This window comes from Sander lucioperca, chromosome 3 (assembly GCF_008315115.2).
Source record: "Sander lucioperca isolate FBNREF2018 chromosome 3, SLUC_FBN_1.2, whole genome shotgun sequence".
NCBI lineage: Eukaryota > Metazoa > Chordata > Actinopteri > Perciformes > Percidae > Sander > Sander lucioperca.
In genome coordinates, this window is record NC_050175.1 from 34411801 (window position 1) to 34433822 (window position 22022).

General features: G+C 39.8%; 2 protein-coding genes across 2 annotated transcripts in view; both read right to left on the reverse strand.

Annotated features, from left to right (window-relative positions):
- chsy1 (chondroitin sulfate synthase 1) overlaps window positions 1–11587 on the reverse strand; it is a 74700-nt gene extending 63113 nt beyond the window's left edge. The window contains exons 1-2 of the mRNA XM_031292685.2: window positions 10507–11587; window positions 5718–6213 (exon numbers count right to left, since the gene is read on the reverse strand). Of these exons, the coding sequence (XP_031148545.1) occupies window positions 5718–6213; window positions 10507–10817 (807 nt within the window). The 5' untranslated portion in view covers window positions 10818–11587. The remainder of the gene's footprint in view (window positions 1–5717; window positions 6214–10506) is intronic.
- Window positions 11588–14332: 2745 nt separating this feature from the next.
- selenos (selenoprotein S) lies at window positions 14333–21604 on the reverse strand. The gene is made up of 7 exons (XM_031292687.2): window positions 21580–21604; window positions 21049–21257; window positions 19517–19648; window positions 18009–18115; window positions 17827–17916; window positions 16403–16475; window positions 14333–14961 (listed from the first exon to the last, which is right to left on the reverse strand). The coding sequence occupies exons 2-7, from the start codon at window positions 21149–21151 to the stop codon at window positions 14882–14884; spliced, it is 585 nt and encodes a 194-aa protein (XP_031148547.1). The 5' UTR covers window positions 21152–21257; window positions 21580–21604; the 3' UTR covers window positions 14333–14881.
- Window positions 21605–22022: the final 418 nt, after the last annotated feature.

The window sequence follows — 22022 nt, forward strand, 5'->3', positions numbered from 1 at the left end:
TGAAAAATAGAGACTTGACTAGTTCAATTAGAAAGGACTAGGGTTGCAAAATTCCGGGACTTTTCCAAGTTGGAAACTTTCCATGGGAATTAACGGGAATAAACGGGAATTAATGGGAATAAACTGAACATTTTTAATATTGCTTGTTATAATAGTGTTAGTCTATAACAGGGAGGTTAAATGTACTTTTAAAACCATCTTGCAGCATAATCTTCGTTAAAACAACCTGATTTAACGCAACTTCAGTTGAATGTCATCCCTATATTCATCAATGACATGCACGCAGTAATCAGCATAGGCTACTACATACTTGCCAACATTTTTACATAGTTTTTAAAATATGGGAGTTTTGGGGAGGGGGGGTGTAATACATAACCCATTGCTATTAACCTATGTGTGTTAATTGAATAGACCACTTGTTCTTGATAGACTGGAAACAATAGACAGCGCTGATGGTTAGCTTAGGACGCATATAACCATAACCATAGTAAATCAAAGGCAGCATGCTAGCTACCTTCATATGTTAAGCTAAAGGTCAATAGTTTGGGCTACTACTTAGCCTACTGCATGGCTATTGAGGCCACACCCACTGCACAGATCATTTCTAGAATCCAACAGTCAACATTGGATGGGACTACATCCCATCCAAATTCCCATAATTTCCATTAATTCCCATGAAAGTTTCCAAATTGGAATGTTTCCAAAATTCCCCAGCTAAACTTTCCATGGAAAGTTTTCGGGTCCTTTGAGGGGAGTTGGAAACAGCCCCACCAGGCAGACTGTGACACTGAGCAGAAGATTCAGCAGTTTCCTGCAATGACAGTCAAAGACACTGGTCATTAATTATTGCATTGTTTGAACCCATCCTCTCAAACACTGTAACTGTGTGTGTTCACCCTCACAGTATCCCTGGCACAAGGATGACGAAAGGGATGTCATTGCACCTCTTGTGTCGAGCGGTGTGTGGTTGAGACAATCACACGTTATCACAAGTTCAAAGTCAAAAGACTGAACACGCCTGTACAAACATCTGTATGACCATTTGTTAGAGACCACTACTGCGTTGATTCTTTCTGTTTAGCCATAAACCCAGCAATTCTTCCTCAGCATTGAGGAGCTGTACTAACTCCAATGCATGCTGGGATATGCTCCCTTCCGCCTGAAAGGCTTTTACCATGCTATAACCAAAAGAACTGTTCTGTTGCTCTAATCTAAGGGGTGTTTAACAATTAACTGTTTAACCGTTAACCTACAATATTAATTTTGACCGATTAATACTACCACTTAAACAGTAAAACAATATTATTAAAACAAAAATTTAAAAAAAGTTAATAAAAAACCTTTTTGCATGATTAAAGAGAAATATACAATCCCTTTCTTAACTGCTAGTTAACTTTTTGGTGCTAACTTTGCACTAGTATGTTGCGTTTTAAGCTGCTTTTTGTTCTGCTCAGTTGGTGGCTCTCTGCTAGACAGTGCTCATAGCGCAGAGCTACGTGACATATGCCACTATATTTACAAGGACATACACAGATATGACAACCTCGCAGGTGGATGCGGTGGAGATGGGCTCAGACATGCACGCCGCTGTGGACTTTTGTTGGCAAGCGGTTCCAAGAAAGTGGCTGCATGTGTCAACGGCAAAGCACAAAACATTGTGGCTGCGCGACCGGTAGCCTACAAGTCCGCAGCTGTCTGCAGAACACCAAAAGTAAGTCCGGACCTCCCGGTAGGGGTGAACTGGGACTCGTTGCCTGCTTGTTGACGAGGGTCGGCTATTGGTCGACAAAAAGAAATCTCTAAATTTGCATCCCTAATATATAAATATAAAAATATAAAATATCTTTTTGTCAAGCTGCTACTCTTGTGTTTGAGAGGAGACTGTTTATTCTTGTTTCTTCTTAACTTTCCATCATAACAACAGGACATGCTACCATGGCAACAAACTCATTTAGCACATGCTGAGAGAGATGAGGTCTTTAGATGTCACACTGTGGCAGGCCCGCCAGCCCCTGCTAGCCTTGTTGCTGGAGCTGTCCCTCATGTTCACAGTGGTAAGTAGTCAGAGGCAAGAACATAATTTTAATGACCATATCTTAAATTTAACTGAAGCACACTTCACTCAATTGAAGAATACTGAACTATTAGCTCAGTATTAGCTCAATCAATGGAAATAATATTAATATTACAGGCACACACACACACACAACTGCCAGTCACCTCTCCCAAACTCATTCAACATCATGTCAACATACTCCTATTTCACTGGCTGCACAATAAATGGAAGCATACAGAGAAATGTGATAAACATGATACAAAGTAGCTGGCCTGGGGTAACGTGTAGCCTAGCTCATACAAAAAAATGGCAAGCTAGTGTGCAGGAAAATGGTTGTGTTGCTTGGCAACAGTCCAGTCCAGTTGCAGAACTATTTGTGTTGGTGGAGCCAAATAAATGATTAAATAAACAAAGAAATCATAATCTGTTGATTTTTACTGTAAACTAATAAACGGCGCTTGTAGAACTGTTCTATAAAAGCAACATCGCACTGGAGGTCATGCTGTTTGCGTGGCTACGACCAAATCACAGCTGTGACGATATTCACTACAACAATCCCTTTCCTGTTTACGTCTCCTTAAATGTCTGACTTTGACTATACTGACTACACTGTATGCAAGGTTGGTCACCAGAGAGGTGTTTTTTTTACATTCCTCTACTGAAGGGGGAGATGTCTGTGCACTGCATATTCAAACGTATCCTGGGCAAACTAGATTAGGTACATCACTAATAGGGCTGGGTACCGAATTCAATACTCTTTAGGCAACGACCGAATTGCCTTATAAAGTATTGAGTATTGAAAAATGCCTCGTCATTCAATACCCAATTTCAATACCTAAGGTGTAAATCTCATCAGTGTCAGTGAGCTAATAACCATGCAGCATGCTTCTACTAAGACCTAATAATGTTTGTGATTGGCTTCTAACGTTACCCGTCGTAGAGGCAGGTAGGAGAAACTCCAACATACGCACAAAGACTCACACTGTGACATAATAGGAGCTGAAAAATAAATAAAAAGATTTGTGCCGTAATGTTGTAATTTATTTTTGTTTCATAAAAATTTGTATTGAAAAAAGTATTGTTCAGGAACGGGTATCAAAGTCACGGTATTGGTATCAGTACCGACATTTTTTTTTTTAACGATACCCAGCCCTAGTCATTGATCTGTAAACTAATCGCTGTAGAAACCTGAACTAAAACCTCCAGCGCAGAGTGGACTGTCAGTACAGAGAGTGAAAACACACCGTTATTATTGTAGCTGTCGGCCACTGCCAGTTACACGCCAACAAGCTAGCAAACAACAAACAAATAAAAGATGCTAACTACACCGACCATTCTGATACGTCCGATAGTTGCCGATTTTAATGCACAACAGACTCCTCATCTGAGTCTGGGTCTGACTGACGCCGAGTTCAGACAGGTCAACCTAACGTAAACGCTAGAATGAATTCACGGAATAAGTATCAACCTTGCGCAAGCAGCGGTGGTGGGCGGGGAGAGAGATCTAGAATTTCTCAATGAGGGAGAAATAGTTGATTTGCTTCCAGCACTTTTCAGAAAACCATTTTAAACAAAATATTAAATCATACCAGAACATTTTTTATATACTTTAAAATGTGTCTGGAGGGGGACTTTAAGTTAAAAAAATAACACGTTTAGTTAAACATCTGTTAGAAAGGACGTGACTTTATTCGTGGGAATCTTCACCAGTATCTATCACAGCAGCTCTTTATTAGTCACTCTGACATTTCATGATGGATTTATATTATTTGCATGCGTGACAGAACAGACGCAAGCTGAGCACATTATCATTCACAGATCTCATGTCATCTCATACAGTCATGTCATTCATTGGAAGTGAATTAGTTTCAACGTGCTCGACTCTCGACTGTGTGAACATCGGTCATGTGAGCAACAGGTCTGTGGCACAGCCATGCCTCGACGTGTCTGGCTGGAGTGAGCACACTCTCCTTAGATGACGAGGCTGCGGCAATTCTATCACAACTCTGTCCCAACATGGGGCCGCTGTGTCGGGCTGATTTGGTCAGCGGTGTTGTCTTAATAACGTTTCTCATGTCCAAAAATGACAGCGCTCGCACACGACGACTCACAATGACTAAATGCCATACAATCAATCAGGCACAGTGTAACCACTTCAGCCGCCTGCTCAATAACAGAACTACAGTTAAAATTGTGAATTATTTACAATTTATTTAAAGTTTATTGTATGGAATGCCGTTTTATTCAATATTAAATAAATGAATAAATGAATAAATATGCCTTTGAAATACATAATGAAATAAATAAATGAGGCAATAAATACATAAATAATTAAATAAATGTAAATAGTCATATATAAATGAATCAATTAGTTAAATAAATACATTAAAAGGTTTTACTTTAAATTATTTCATGGTACTTTTATTTCATAAGTCCACGTTTATTTATTTCAAGAGACTTTTATTTTTTAAATCCACATTTATTTATTTCCGTGGACTTTTATTTCTTAATGCCACATTTATTGATTTCCCGCTCTATTTATTTCCAGTTCTTATATGCAAATCAGGGGGGCGTGGCTATCTCTCACATTCACAACAGAGCCGTGGGCAAAAAAAAAGAAAACTTGAAAAATAGCATACCTGTGTGTGCCACTGTCTAAACAACACAAAACCTCGTTGTGTAAACATCACACAACAGTGCAGGCAAGACACAGCGTACCGGCCAATGAAATACCATTCTGGAAACCTAGAGAGGTCAAAGGTCAGCCCACAGGTCAGGGCAAACACAAAGAAACAAGGATCAGTGTGACCTCAAGGTGGTGATAACTCAATTACACAGTCTTTGCTCTCTCAGCTATCAACAGTCAAACGGAAACCAGCCGTTTTTTTGTGCCGAAAAATGCACAGAAAATGTCGCGCACACAATTTTAAGAATTGCACACAGGTTATAAGTGCCTCTTTTCTATGATTTCTAAGCAGATTTATTTATTATGGGCATCAGAGACAATTAGAGCTGCAACGATTAATCGATTAGTTGTCAACTTTTAAATTAATCGCCAACTATTTTGATAATCGATTAGTCGGTTTGAGTAATTTTTTAAAAAATTCTTTGATTCCAGCTTGTTAAATGTGAATATTGTTCTAGTTTCTTCTCTCCTCTGTGACAGTAAACTGAATATCTTTGAGTTGTGGACAAAACAAGACATTTGAGGACGTCATCTTGGGCGTTTGGGAAACACTGATCCACATTTTTCACCATTTTCTGACATTTTATAGACCAAACAACTAATCGATTAATCGAGAAAATAATCAATAGATTAATCGACTATAATTGAAACGAAAATAATCGCTAGTTGCAGCCCTAGAGACAATAATATGTACGTAAGTCACACTGAATCCCATCAATATGAATGAGGAATATGAATTGAGAGAAGTACCTTAATTGCCTTCATGTTGGTAAGTGGGCCAAACAATAACTAACCTTCATGCACCTGTCCCTTTGTCCCTCCCTTCAACTTCAACTTTACAAATTACAACTCAATACTCAAGATTAGGGTCCTTAAGTCTTGAATCTAGATGGGTTCTGTGTCCTGAAATGTATGCGTTTCGGAGCCGATGACGTAAGAAATATATGATATGAAAACAAAAGGAAACCATCTTACCTCATAGGACCAGACACACTGGACCCCGGCAAACCTCCTGACACACCGGCCCACTTCCACGTCCTCATGGGTGGTGTACATCTCCTGCAGACACTCTCGGATGTGGGGCACCATCCTCTTGAGGACCTCGCGGCTCATGATAACCCCCGGGCCCCCCATGCAGAAGTTCTCCCCAGGCTCCAGGGCCAGCTTCCCCAGCTCATCCCGGGCTCCCATGCCGGTTTGGCCCAGGAAGATGGCCTCGCTACTGTTGAGGCTGCGCAGGAAGCTCTCTAGCCTGTCGCTCTTGATGTAGACATCGTCGTCGGCCCTCATGAACCACTCGTACTTGTCCAGATAATGGTCATGCATGTACTTGAGCATCATGAAGGACTTTTTCTGCGGCGGGTACGAGTCATCCACATTCCTCAGAGCCACTATGGGAATGGGTATGGAGGTGTCCGAGCCCTCGCTGGAGAAGAACTCCACGCGACCTGGAATTGTCTGTGCCCACGTCCTGTAAACACACATACAGAAATGGATGGAGTAAGATAAATGTAAGATAACTAACAAATGGGACTGTCTTTAACACGCAACAACCTTCGATAACAGGAAACATGTTATCGAAATAGTTAGAGGTGCAACTATTAATCGATTAATCGATTAGTTGTCAACTATTAAATTAATCGCCAACTATTTTGATAATCGATTCATCGTTTGAGTCATTTTTTTATTAAAAAAAATACGATTTCTCTGATTCCAGCTTGTTAAATGTGAATATCTTCTAGTTTCTTCTCTCCTTTGTGACAGTAAACTGAATGTCTTTGAGTTTTAGACAAAACAAGACATTTGAGGACGTCCTCTTAGGCTTTGGGAAACACTGATCCACATTTTTCACCATGTTTTGACATTTTTATAGATCAAACAACTAATCGATTAATCGAGAAAATAATCGACAGATTAATCGACTATGAAAATAATAGTTAGTTGCAGCCCTATAAATAGTACATTTTAATGTTATTGCTGTCAAAGTTAACGCGTTTTTTTTAATGCCTTTTGACACGCAATTAACGCACGGGCGTTCTGTGATTTGGGCCTCGGGCCGCTCCGTAGTTTGGAAAAATCAGAAAGCAATGCAGCAGTAACGTTGTGGATGGCTAGCAGAAACAAAGCTCCTTCAGCAGAAATAGATAAAGAAAAAGGGTCTTTTGAATGGCAAGTTCAGTTTCGAAGCCCTACCAGATGGTTCTCTCCACAAGACTAAAGTGATTTGCATACTGTCGGTGTGAACTGAGTTATCACCAGAGTACGCCCAGTCTCAAATACAACTTGCTGGCCAAGCATACGGCTGATGCAGAGAACCATCCTCCCCTCGCCAAAGGGCCGCAGCACTGGAGAGTTTGCAACGGACACTTATGTAAGAAGTGTAAGAAGTACAAATTCAATTCAATTTTATTTATAGTATCAAATCATAATAAGAGTTATCTCGAGACACTTTGCAGACAGACTAGGTCTAGACCACACTCTATAATTTACAAAGACCCAACAATTCCAGTAATTTCCACAAGACCAAGCACTTAGTGCGATAGTGGCGAGGAAAAACTCCCTTTTAGACAGTAAGCTTGAGTGGTGAGTAAAACTTCCTTTTAGGGAGAAACATCAGACAGACCCAGGCTCTTGGTGGGCGGTTGTCTGCCGGTGCCAGTTGGAGGTGTGATGAACGGTGGCAATTATAGTCACAATAAAGATAATGGAACTATGACTAGAAATAGTAGTTGTTTTGGTAATTCGAGGCGTAGCAGGACATGGCATGACGTAGCAGGGCGTATGAAGTATAAGCGTGAAATGGGACGCTAACCATTGTGTTAGTATATAGATGGTTCCTCTACTAAAGTATCACCAAAAGCCCAAAGGGAGAATTAGTGACTTGAGAAGTAAAACTTATTAGTTTTTTGACATGCATCGCTATAATTTATCGCATTGCATGTGGTGGTGATCTAGCATTACAGAGAATTGCTTTCATTCAGTGCGTTCACAATGACCCCAAATATTGCAAACATGCCATGGGCAAGCAGTGCTGTATTTCCTCTTCGCCCACATGATAGTCCCATTAAAGCCTAAAATAAGCATTAATTCCCGGTAGGGCTGAACAATCTGGAAATATAATCTAATTGCAACTGTTTTATACAAATATTGTGATCACGATTTTGTATGCAATTTAAAAAAAAAAAAAAAAAAAAAAGTTCCTTATCTGTATTATTATTGTTGTTATTGAAAAATAAATGGGAATCTTACTGATCTCCTGTCAGTAACAGTATTATAACAGTGGGGCAGTGGTGGCCTAAAAGTTAAAGAAGTAAGCTTGGGAGCGGGAGGTCGCCGGTTCAATCCCCAGACCGGCAGGATAACATCTGGGTGAGGAAAGTAAAAGCCCTTCAGTGTAGCTGCTCAGTGGCCAGCAGATGAGAAATTGTTCTCAATCGACTTACCTGGATAAATAATTGCATACTAACTATGGCTCTACCACTCTAAAATATTTAGATAAGTCAAAGCCTCTTTGTAAACATGTTACATGGATTGTAGGCAGCATGTGTGCATGTAAAGCCTGCAGGGCCAGGTGTCTCTGACACTTCAATTGTAGTCTGGATCAACGGAAGAACATTTCCAGAATAATTGCCTGTCATCCTGACGTCCCTTACCTTCCGCTCGCTGCGTTTTGCCGTTCTCAAAATCCCTTTGCTTCAAGAAAAGAACAACAGACTTGGAGCTAGCAAGCTACACGCTGACGTTTTGCAGTTAACTTCATTTAATATTGTGTGCGGTGTTTTTCTTTTATCGGTGTGCAAATGTTCCACCAAAACAAGTTCATTCCCGAGACTATTTTGCAGATATTTCGCTCCGCCGAAAATGATTGCGATTGGTTTAAAAAAAAAAAAAAAAAAAAAAATGCAAACAACCCAGAATGTATTCTGTGGAGAAAGGTCTGGCAATACGAGACAAGATACATTACGTCACATGTCATTTAGCTGCCGCTTTTATCCAAAGCGACTTAGAATTGCTACAGTATATATCAGAGGTTGCACGCCTCTGGAGCAACTAGGGGTTAAGTGTCTTGCTCAGGGACACATTGGTTGATGTATCATCGCGTAGCATTAAAAGAAGAACTAGGTTTAACACTGTGTTCTTTTACCGGAATAAAAAAAAAACACCCACATCTACTGCTGATAGATGTGTCATTTACAGCGCAGTCTAGATGGGTCTTATTAAAACTAGAAGCCCATGATGAAGCCAAGATAACAATCTGCTGCACCAACATTAATGGAACGGTTAGTATCAGAGCCTTCGAAGAAGGTTAAGGCCTAAATCCAATTCTTTAGAGCCCTGAAAGAATTCCTCTGGTGTAAACATTAGTAATCCTTTCTACACGACCTATATGTGTAATAATATTGACGTTATTGTACTTTATTCTTTTAGATGTTGTGAATTTCACACAGTGATCCTAACTTATGAAAACAACACTGTAATGAAGACGAGGCCGTTGTTGTGAGATCCTCCAGCTTAATACATTTTCTACAAAGTTCTCAACTAGCATCAGACTCCTGAACTGAACATAAAAAAAGATTTCCTGAATGGAGATGCAATCTTTAACTTGTTTACATTTGAATAATAACATTGATCGTTGAACTGACTATATTCTCTCTAGTCTTAATCACCTTTACATACCTTGAGAGATTTAAAAATCTACTATGCAACACTGAACATAATATTATTTAGTGGAACGTTAGAACACTCTACATTAAGTATGGACATATTATAGGTATGTGCTTCTTTAAGTTTTCCTTTGATTTATTTTTTAGGGAAAACATCTGCCCTGAACCTATATAATCAGTGCAGGAGTCAACAATGAGTACATGAGAGTCATGAGCTTCTGTCTATGGTCCCAGGAGATGTTCAGTGCAAATGTCAGGACGCCTCCACAGAAATATATCAACTTCTGACTCAGTATGACTCTATATGTAGTGCAGTGAGGAAATGCCAGCACTTAGTCTGACGTCTGATGTGATTCTATTAGAAGGCTGTTGAAATGAAAATGTTTGAGAAGCCCTGGTTGGCTTCTTGACAATGCAAATAACTGTTAGTTTAAGTCATATCCCAGATCTGTCAGGCTTAAGTTTGGAGAAATGTGTCTAAAATTATGCAGCAGACATGTAGAACATTTTCATTTGATAAAAGGGTGCAGCCATGAAAAATACGGGTCTTGGTTTAAATTTTATACTCAGTGTTAACATCATAGCATCAATGAAAAGGCACAATATGATGCACAATATTTCTGATTCTGACAGACAGAGTTGACTATGATTATCTGACCTTAAAGCTACTTAAGGGGACTTAAAAATTAGATTTTAACGAATCAGGTTACAGTAATCTCAGCATATCAGTACACAAACTATATACAGTACATATTACGCAGCCCCTAATTTTGTACATATTTGTGCTTTCTTGTCCATTCTTAGGCTGGGTGTTAGCGACCAATGTGGACCAATGACAAACGGTGAAAATGGGTAGAAATAACTGCTGCTAGCTAGCCAGCTAACTTACCTAATAAATATAGCTATTGTTAAAGGCCTCTAAATCGAATTCGAGTATTTGTATCGCTCCATGTCCATCGAGGTAAGCTTATTAAGAATGCAACATTAAAGTGCTAACGTTATAAAGTGAGCTTGGTAGACCGTTACCTTACTATTAGACGAGTGTGTAAAGCATGGGTATTTGTGCAAAAATCAGTATTTTTCTCTGACACGTCACATACCTATGTGCCGCTACGGCTCGGCTATTCAGGTACTTCTGGGCAGTCATGACACCAACGAACAGGAAATTATTGGACCTGGAGCCAGGTTTCTCGGTCGCCGGTGAACCGTTATCTTGCGGTGGCCATAGTACTCCGCCGTATTCCTTTCTGTGACCTCCGTTCAACCCACAGCCGGCAGGGTTTGCCTTTCGTTTTTGTCCAGCTTTCTTCAACTCGGTCGCCTTGGGTAAGATGAGTCTGGAAGCCAGAGTGAATCCGACAACCAGTCCCAACAGAACACTAAACCATGCTCTTCGGCTTCGACCTGCCATTCCCCAAAAGTTCACCAGCACACTGTGTATCCTCGCTGTATCCTAAGTCAGCGCGTCTTAAAAGATAACCAATGAACAAAAATTTAAAAAACAAATTGAATAAAACAACAAAAAACAGATAGGTAGCTAGGGCTCCTATGTCTCAAGAAAAACCGGGCTCACACACACTCTCTCATAGTAGAAAAGGGCTTTTCTTCCAGTTGCCTACGTAGCATCACAGCAGTCTCCTTGAAACTGCCACCTGAACCGTTCTCTGCCGCTGCTTCATCTGCTCATCAAACTGTCCGTCACTATAGACCATCGGCAAACTTCAACGCCGGTCGACAAATGCAGCAGTTTTTTTCTTTGCCTTAAATAGCGGCCCCATTCTCGCCATTATCTCGCCATTGGAAGAATGTCTGACTGTCGAGATCGCTGATCGCGAAGGGTTTAACAGTGGTTTGACTCAACGGGCTTTCCGTAGAAGCGCTCTGACTGGGTCCGTTCCAAAGTGGGAGAGGCCGGAAGTACTTTTCTCTATTAATTTTTTTCTGTCATCACTGTCCTTCACGTGGCTTAATACAGAAGCACATACTCTCCCGGATAATGTAACGATCATACAAGTATACGTTAAGACTACCTGTTTCAATGATTTCAACTTTGTTTCCGAGAAATGTTTATCCGTAATTTTAGGTTCTGAACGGCTTTAAATACTACAATACCCATGAGCCTCAGCCGCCGTTTCCAATGGAAGTATCCAGTCTGAGGCGCGGTAGCGATTTCAAAACACTTCGTTGTAGCAGTTGTTAACATAACACGGCGCCATAGTTGCTGAATTCAACTAAAATTGACCCCAAAAATAAAAGTGCATTGACATTAGATAATGCATATTCGCAACAGCCTTTGACTTCCATTCGTGCGGCCTATGTGACAGAAATGTAAGCTCAGTGATTGGAAGTTTCTTGCCGAAATGCACCCTGGGAGTCGCAGTTTTCACCATTATCAATTACTATGACAGCAGACGTGATGATTGGCCACTTCTTCACCAATAATAATAATTATAACTTTTGTGAAACCCAAGGACATTTTACATAATTACTGTGGCTAAGCTAAAGGAGGTTGTAGGCTGTGGTAAACAGGTGGTTTCAGGAGTTTAAAAAAAATAATTCCATAGTAGGCTAGTGGCGCCCGGAAAGCTGCTGGACAGCTAAATTTACTCTTTTTTTATAGCCATAGAGGTATAAAGAATTTATTTTGTTGATTTGTTTTGCCACGTTAGGCCTATCTGCTATTCTACTACACCTACGTAACAGAAAACATCACCAAAAAGTATTGTCAAGTATGGTGTCCCCAAACGCAGCATGTGTCACAGCTCTCTGGTCTCGAGCTCCCCCATGTGGTTGTAGTTGGTAAAATCAGATACATTATTAAATAAAACATTATTTCAAACTTAATTATTAAAAAAAAAAATTTAAAACTTAATTTAAAATGTAATTAAATACAAATTTGGCAACACTGGTCCTTCATCTTGTGGCCCTGTCTTTTTAGAGAGCCCACTTTGTTTTTCCAGGGGTCCCCTGACAGATTAATCAGGCAAAACCAATCTAATCTTTATACTACATTACATTACACGTCATTTAGCTGACGCTATCACCACCCCATAGTCTTAACAAGTACACAAAGCGCAAATTTTATGCTACATAAGTATATTTGTGACAAGTTTGAAATGGTTTGTAGTCATGTTTTTTTTTTTCTTCAAGCTTCAATTGCTACTATCCCAAACATTTCAACTGACTTCACTGTACAGTCTGGAAGCCACAGCCTTGCCACGTTTACTATAGGTCACCAAAATGTATACTGTACAAGTTAAGCAATTAGAAATAGGTGCCTTTTTGTTCATTTTAAAATAAACAGTGTAAATCTCATCACCAAAATTGACTCGGAAAGGAGGACTCTTCACAAGAATACAAAGGGAAGGGACAAAGAGCAAATTTAATTGACATTTTCTTAAAATTAGCTTTAAAAACTGCTTTTAGCACTTATTCTATTTTATAAAATAGTTCCAAATCAGAAGGTGAACCTGCTCTTTAAAAATACTGTCATGTCTGATCAGAGCTAACAAAAAGACTCATTACAGTGTATTGGTATTTAGCAAATAATATTGGATTACTAGAAGGCTCTACGGAAAAATGTCCTAATGGGTACACTATGTAATTTTATTATGTAATTTACTTGGTAGTTAATAGTTAACCTGTTTTATACTACTAAGTTCATCCAAAATATTTTAAAATAATTTCTATTCAGCGTGAGAACCATAGATATAAAACAATCTTGTTCTGTGGGGCAGAACTGTAAAGGTAAATTATAGCAGTTTTGACTAATTTATTGGAATGTATGTAATACCAGTCACATTTAAAAAAAAAAAAAAATAGTTTTTATTTATACTTAACTAAACCTGAACCTGTATATAGCTCCCCAAAACAAACCGACAGAATGTCAGGTACAAACCTGACAAACTGGGATTTATGAGAGGATCGCAAAGTGTAGAGGCCACAAAGACTACAAAGCAACTGGGACTCTCAGAGAAGGTGAATTATCACCATCACCTGTTGTGGAGCAGCCGATGAATTGTGGGTTATACTGCGAAGAGAATCAGGCTTAATGTAGGTACATCAAGTGTGTGTTGGCATTTATCAGAGGTGGGTCTCACTTGTCTGTTTGCTTGCTGGCACATGCATTTAAAGTATAAGTGTAGTGATATTATATTATTTATTATTTAACCTTCATCTAACCAGTTGAGGCCCACTGATATTAAAAACCTCTTTACCAAGGGAGCCCTGGCCAAAACAGCAGAAGGTGATATCAGCGGCTCAATCCCAAAGTGAGCCCTGAGGACTAAGGACTAAAGACTCACAGACTTAATTGATCTCAGGTGCTAAGTGAGTGAGTGTGTGAGGCCACATGGGCTCAGATAGGTATAAATGGGATTGGGACAGCACTTCACGATTTCACGTTACCTTGGGGACGTTTAATAACAAAGATGTTGCCGACACTTGCCGGTTTGGGAATTTTCATTTTAAGTTTGTTGCTTTCCACACGGCCAAGGCACAGGAGACGGCTGCCTGATTCCAAATTTTTTCAAACTCTTTTTTTTACAAGCTGGACAACAGGTTGGTCGGTGTTCCGTGGTCGTGTGTCGTGCTGTTGTTTACCTTTGTAATTTCCGGATTTCCCTATGGTCTCCGCGGTAAACGTCACAACGCTTTGAACTGTGGGTAATTCCCTTTGGTTAAGTCTGCATTGATGCAGACTCACGGAAAGGGCTCGGTAAAGTGTGTACTCAAACCCTCACGTCCTTTGAAATTCGACACTGGGACAACCCTAAGCCCTTACGAATTTCGCGAGAACGCGCACCAAAGTCCGTGAGTCTGTGAGTCCGTGTGAGGACTTTGGGATTGGGCCAATGAGACTTCCTGGATAAGTGTTTATAGCATTGTGCACCTGCAGGTGCTTGTGGATTCCCAGCTGGACAAATACCCAGTGACCAAATCTTTATTGCATAAAAAAAACAGACATACCCTCCTTACATTTTGTTCAAAATGTTAACTAATTAACCATATGCCCACCAGCTACAGCTGCTGTAGTAATATCAAGTCTAAAGCTATGGTGGTACACATAAACATATATATGAGAAAAAACACACTGACTGTGAAATTCATCAGCCAAACCTAATGGTTACATACCGTTTACAGGAATGGCGTCATTATAAGCTTTCAATTCCAAAATGCATTTGTATGTATTAATTGTATTTCAGTATGATTCATTTTTATCACAGTATCTTTGATGCTTAATAAGGCAGAGAGATTAGAGAGTGAATAAACAAGCAGACAGGATAGCAGGTATATGCTACCAACGATGCTAACACCCACTGAAAGTATGGAGCAAGTTAAAAAAAAAAAAAAAAAAACATTTTTATAAAGCGTGGGTTTGGTGCTATTGTCAGCTTGGTTCAGTCAGTCAGTGTGCCCATCAGGATGTCAGAGGTCAAAGGTCATACAGACCAATGTCTCTGACCTTCTTTAACCTCATCCACCAGATGACGGTCCTCTCCTGCCAGGTCTCCAGGAGCAGGAGCCTCCTCCCTGTCCAGTCAGGGGATTGTAGTCTGAAACACATACAAGATCAGATTGCTCACTGCTGACCCATCCAACATGAATACTTCCGCCATGGAAATGTGTCTGCGCATAAAAGATTGTTTACTTGTAAAATCATAATTACAGTGAGTTAGAAATGCAGACGTGCGTTTTTGCAGGCGAAGCACTGATTTTTAAGGTGGGTCTATCCCCTGACGGGGGTGTTTACTGGTGCAACAGAGCATCAGAGGTGCTGCTGTGGTCAGAGGTGAAATAGGCTTGAAACTTTTAACCAGAGTGAGAAGTGAAACACTTTATTCAGCCTGGTCTGATCAAAAATGGCAAAGTAGAGGTGACAGGAAATAACTGGGGAAGGAGAACAGTAGAAGAGGAACCACAGTGTCAATGGGTGGAAGCAATACCACCGCAAGTATAATGTGTCTAACATACACTTGTGGCAAATGGTGTGTCACAGTATACAGTATCTCACAAAAGTGAGTACACCCCTCACATTTTAGTAAATATTTCATTATATCTTTTAATGGGACAACACTGAAGAAATTACACTTTGCTACAATGTAAAGTATTAAGTGTACAGCTTGTATAACAGTGTAAATGTGCCTTGGCCTTTGGAATTAAAATAGCCCCACATCATCACATGCCCTTCACCATACCTAGAGATTGGCATGGAGTACTTTCCATAAAATCATCTCTCAATGCAAATCAAACCAGCTATTAGGCTAACCGACATAAAACCATGCCAATCTCTAGGTATGGTGAAGGGTATGTGATGATGTGGGGCTATCTTAATTCCAAAGGCCAAGGGAACTTTATCAGGATGCATAGTATCCTGGATCCATGAAATAACTGGCCTTTAAAAATAAAAATCTGCCTGCCTCTATGGGAATTTAACATAGGGGTGTACTCACTTTTGTTGCCAGCGGTTTAGACATTAATGGCTGTGTTGAGTTATTTTGAGGGGACAGCACATTTACACTGTTATACAAGCTGTACACTTAATACTTTACATCGTAGCAAAGTGTAATTTCTTCAGTGTTGTCCCATTAAAAGATATAATGAAATATTTACTAAAATGTGAGGGGTGTACTCACTTTTGTGAGATACTGTACATTTTTTAATTGTGACCTGCCAAGAGACTGTAAGCCATCTCTGGTACAATACATCTCATGGTAACTTAACTTAATTTAACAGTGCCTGATATTCATTCTTTAAAATATGTGTGTGTGTGTGTGTGTATATAATTATGTGCAATACTCGCCATCCCACACTGAAATTCAGGCTGTTTATGTTTAATATTATACATGGTCCCTTACAAATAAAATAACTACAATACATTAAGAATTCTAGGTACATTGTGTAGATAAAAGGACATGTCAGATATTTAAAAATTATTTTAACTATTTAAAGCTGCAGTGTGTGCCGACTGTGCTCCAGCTCCTGTGAAGTACATACCTGCACCGCGAAGTGGCTTCTTGTCTGCCTTTGGTTTCAACACTGTTGTTGATGAGCTGGCCTCTCCAGTGGCCTGCAGTAATAAGGATTGATCAGACACTACAGTGAGGGACTCAGATCATGACCACACTTATCTGTGTAAATGGGTTAGTCTTGATTAACAGCCTTTACAACCTTTGATCAAATCACCGTTTAAAACAGAGAATATGGGCGTTTTCACACATGAAAGTCCGAACCAAGGTCCTGACCAAGGTTCATGTTTTTTTTATTTTTTATTGTATACATTTGATCCGGTAAGTTTTGGTTTCACACTGCAGTTATCCAAGCGCACTAAAGATCTATACGTGACAAAACTACGTCCTGCCGTCATCACATACGTGAGCTGCGTCTCCAGATACTTATAATTGATTGGTTTGTAGACGGGCCACCCCGTCCTCTCGTATCTCTCTCTGTGTCGGAGTTTTTTCAACTGACAGCTGCTCTCCCCTACTGCCGCGGCTCTTTTTGTTTTGTTGTGATGTTGAGAAGCCAGACACGGGAACTTTCTGGAGAATTTATTCAGAGACAAACGGAGACCTACACCGTACATTTACTACCACTTAACAAATAAACTGCTGATGTATTCTCTGCTCTGAGTGCATTCACCGTCACTCTCTTGTGTAGCCCTAAGCACTGAGCTATTCCTTAAAAGGAGCTTCCCCGGTCTTGTAACACAAGGAGAGCTTCTTGTATTTGGTCCGAAAGTCCGAACCATCCAAAAAAATGCTTTCACACTGTAAACGAACCGGACCATGGTTCAGTTTGGTCCGGACCGAGACCACCTCTTTTTATCGGACCAAAATTTGGTCTTTTGATCCGGACCGTGGTCCGGGGGAGGTTTCACACCTGTCATTTTGGTTCGGATCAAACTGAAAAGTCCGAAAGTCCGGACCAAATGAGGTATGTGTGAAAACGCCCTATGTCAGTGACAACAGTTGTGTGATCAATTATACAAAAACACACAGTGATCTTAAAAGAGTCAGAGGAGACCAAATGCTCTTAAACCTGCTGACACTAAACAGAGTAACGTTATCCGGAGGGGTGGCTGTTATTGTGCCAGCAGATCAGTTTGAAGTACTTCGGGGAGTAATGGGACAAGACAGAGCAGCCACAGTAAGCACCTCCAACTCCTCAGCAAGCTTACCAACTGCTGCTGTGTGACAAACTACTAAATTGTTTCTGCATCATGACAAATGTGTGAAATGCGAGCTAAAGGTATCATTACATCCCTGGCAGTATTTTGGTATTTTACGTTAACTTCTAGAAAATGATTTGAAATAAATCCTGTTCAATACGGTTTGAAATGTTAAATCGCATTTTAAAATGTGTCCACAGTAGATTAAGGAACTCTAGAAAAATACATAGTTCCAGGTGAATAAACTCACCTGAGAAGGTTGTGCAGTTCCTTTGTAACTCTTTCCCTGTTGCATACACTCCCATATCTCTATTTTCTGCTTCCTCTTCTCTTCTTCTTGCTGTTCACAAAATACATCACATATTCAGTTCAGGTCTGACATTATGGGCAGGCCATCATCTTTCTTTTAAACATGTCATTTCACTACTGCACCTGTTTCTGTTTCTCTCTGAAGATGCTAGCTTTGGCATCAAGCTCCTCTTGCATCTTTCTCCGAGCTGCTTCCATGGCTTCTTGTCTTCTTGCCACTAACACGGCATCTTTATGAAGAAAAAAAAAACAAAAACTGACATTTAGCCCTTCACTTATAAAAAGTGAATCACAATGACCAAACTCTTAGCTGATCTAGATTCAGGGTTCCTAGACATTTTTCCATTTCAAAATGTAATACTTTTCCAGACTCAAATTTCCAGATTTTTCAGACAATATTTGACATCTGAGTGCAAATAGCTAGATGTTTATTATGTAAATTGCATTGGCAGGTTCATTACTTGTTGTGGTCGATCTTTATCTCTTGTTTGGTTGGGCCAAAACGTCATGACTCTGGGTGCAAAGGATGCTCTTACAAGACTACAGTGCTTTTGCCCTTTCATATGGCTTACATGTTGGAGACAAAGTTTGCATCTAGCTTTCTTTTCCCATTTGGAATCCTTAGCAATCCAGGATTATATTTGGGATTGTCCAGTCAGCCCTTGGAAAAACATGTATTTGCCCATCATTGTGGCCATTTAGTCCCCACTCCTACGCAGAAAGTTGGACGATATTCCACTATCAAACATCTTGCACTTTGGGCAACGCTGTTTTGCAGACTGTGACATACAGGCATAGCCGAGTGTGCGTTCAGTTGCATGCCATACTTTATTGCCTTGCTTTTGACAACATCAAGCTCGCTCTGGCCCGCAATCTCTCATACAGTGGTTAACATTTTAGCTGTGCTGGCTGCCTGCTCCAAACGCCATGAAAAAAGCTCTGCTTGTATCATCATTAGAAATTCTAAAGTTTATACCCTGAACAAAATTATAAAACGCAACACTTTTGGTTTTGCCCCCATTTTTCATGAGCTGAACTCAAAGATCTAAGACTTTTTATATGTACACAAAAGGCCTATTTATAACTTGCGACATCTGTGGCATCGTGCTGTGTGATAAAACTGCACATTTTAGAGTGGCCTTTTATTGTGGCCAGCCTAAGGCACACCTGTGCAATAATCATGCTGTCTAATCAGCATCTTGATATGCCACACCTGTGAAGTGGATGGATTATCTCGGCAAAGGAGAAGTGCTCACTAACACAGATTTAGACAGATTTGTCAACAATATTTGAGAGAAATAAGCCTTTGTGTACATAGAAAAAGTCTTAGATCTTTGAGTTCAGCTCATGAAAAATGGGGGTAAAAACAAACGTGTTTACAGAATAGGGGCAATAGTCTGGAAACACAAATACTGTATATTTCCACAGACTGGTGCTACAGTAGGCAACACCTGCATCAGATGGAATCATGGAGCTTTTTTTTTAACTAGTGTAAAGTATATGTAGCATGATACACTGAATAATATGAGATTGTGTTTGATTCCATTGACTCATATTTTCTTGATCTAGCGTTGTCTTGGTAACTTTGTAGCATGTATGTGTAAACAGGTACTGGAAGTCCTGGTGCTGACCTTGCGGTGTTTGTGGGGGGGAGCTGCGAGAGCTCTGGCTGGATCTCCTCTTGCTCAGGTGCTGGATGAGCAGGTAGACCAGAACAGTCACAACCAGCAGGTACCATCCATACTGGGACACAAGCTCTCCTACTGTGGGGGGCAGGAGCAAACACATCATGCATCTTCTTTTAAAATAACTTTATTTGACAGATGCCAGATAAAAAAAATAAATAGATTTACAATTAAGTTTTAATAACTCAGATCACGTTAATAAAAAGAATATGGGATGACAGAAAAAATATTGGTTAAAATATGAGTAACTGAGATAAGTTGTTGAATTTATTAATAAAACAAGGTGGATTTCCAGCTCCTTACATGGATTAATATGATATTCATTATTATATTTGGTCTGATATTTGTGATTGGTTATCATTACAATTTGATAACATACTGTCATTTACTACAATATAATTTATTTTATAGACAACTTGGATGCAAACATTTCAAACGTCATTATTTTGGGTAAATATATTCATACCTATAAAGGGGAAAGGTTGTAGTCCCTCTTTCGCCGTGTTCATTTGTAATTTTGCTTTCTACTTTAAATCGCTGAAATGTATGGTAAATATGAATAGAAAATCTCAATCTCAATTAGAGGTGCAACGATGAATTAATTGATTAGTTGTCAACTATTAAATTAATCGCCAACTATTTTGATAATCGATTAATCGTTTGTCATTTTTTTATTAAAAAAAAAACAAGACATTTTAAGGACATCATCTTAGGCTTTGGGAAACACTGATCCACATTTTTCACCATGTTTTGACATTTCTATAGATCAAACAACTAATCGATTAATCGAGAAAATAATCGACAGATTAATCGACTATGAAAATAGTTAGTTGCAGCCCTAATCTCAATCCTTGTGTCTCTTGTCTTGCCCTTCTGTGCTCTTTGTCTGCCTGAATGTTTCTCTTTTTTTGTTTGGTTGTCATAAACTCAACCTTTTGTCTCTCGATTGTCAGTATAATTTTTGTTGTAGCATTATTTATACAATTGTAGATTCAGTTCCATCCTTCATCTTTTGTATATTTACAAAAGTAAAGTTTGTTAAGTTTGTTTTCTTCCGGAGAGGGTCACGTGATTCGGACGTGACAAATTAGATAAGGGCACGTCGTGACTTAGCCAATCGTCGTTTCGACAGGTCTCCGTTTCTGCCGTACTTATAGTAATAAGAATAATAATAAGAATAATACATTAATCGTTTCAGTTCAGACAAACGCAACACCGGAGTTTACACAAGTAAAACTGGGTCAGCAGCTTTTTCAAATGTCATGTTGCTCACAGTACCGTCTGTTGGCAAATGACGTGTAGGTTTTAGACTCCAAATAATGTGAACATCTAATGTGTAACGTTATTTCAAAACAAACAGCGCTAACTACGAGCACGCTAACGTTAATTGTTACTCAAGACACTATTTGTGTTAGTTCAATCAGAAGTAACGTTAATCCTACATTAAATGAGTTTGTCTTGTTATCATGCCACATTACCAGTTACGCTTATGGAACTCAGATCCTGGTTTTTGAGGGGCGCCTTCTCCACCTGGTAGGGCGAGCCATCGTCATTGACGTCTGTAATCTCCACATCATCCATATCAGACTAAAATAAACGCTGTCCGATTAGCTAGGGCACGAAAACGTATCTCCCGTGTGGCGTCGCAAACCTTATCGGCTCCTTCCCACGTCAACCATATTTGTTAGAACTGGCTGCTTTTTTTTTTACTGCGTGTTACTGCGCCACCCACTGTACCGGAGTATGCAGTGAGATAAGGGGCTTTCCGACCGGAGGGATTTTTGCAGTTCTTAGAACTAAACGTCCGTGTTCCGACAGGAAAAAATTGGGGATTTTTAAGTTCCCTGGATTACTTTACATCGTAAGGTAAATAAATAAACAAAAATTGCATAGCTTTAATAATAATGAAAGGGAAAAAATAAGCAAGTAACACCTTAAACCTTGTCCTTCGGTCTGTTCAGTTTATTTGACGTTTTTGCATTGGCCTGGCATTGAGCTTTGGGTCCCCCCATAGACAGTATATAAGAAGTCCCCCGTGTACTATGTGATGTCATTTCCCGTGAACTGCCCCCCCCCCCAGAGACCCGTGTGGGACAGGCTAATACAAAATGTAAATAAACTAACCAAGTCCCCATGACACGAAGGACAATACAAGGGTTTTAATACTTGCGCATATTCCCATCTCCTTCAAATATCCCACAACCGGTTTCTGGGTGTCCTGTACACCATCTCCTCCCGTTGCTCCCAGAATACCAGCAAGGTCCCATTCCCGACTATTTGAGCTAGATAACAGCCGCGACAGAGATGCTAGTATTGACTTTACGTTATGTGTCATCATGGAAAAACGTGGTCCTGGAGACACCTTCTGTAGGGGACTACCACAGAGTAGTGCTTTGAGTACTTTGCCAGGTGTTAAGGTGCGGCCAGACTGCAAGATGCAGTCACAAAACTC

Excerpts from the sequence above, each read along its gene's own strand:
- selenos (XM_031292687.2), bottom strand. The coding sequence starts at position 21,151 with ATGGATGATGTGGAGATTACAGACGTCAATGACGATGGCTCGCCCTAC. Across the intron at positions 18,116-19,516 it reads CCCCCCACAAACACCGCAAG|ATGCCGTGTTAGTGGCAAGA; the intron begins GTCAGCACCAGG and ends TTCTTCATAAAG. Across the intron at positions 17,917-18,008 it reads TCAGAGAGAAACAGAAACAG|CAAGAAGAAGAGAAGAGGAA; the intron begins GTGCAGTAGTGA and ends TTTTGTGAACAG.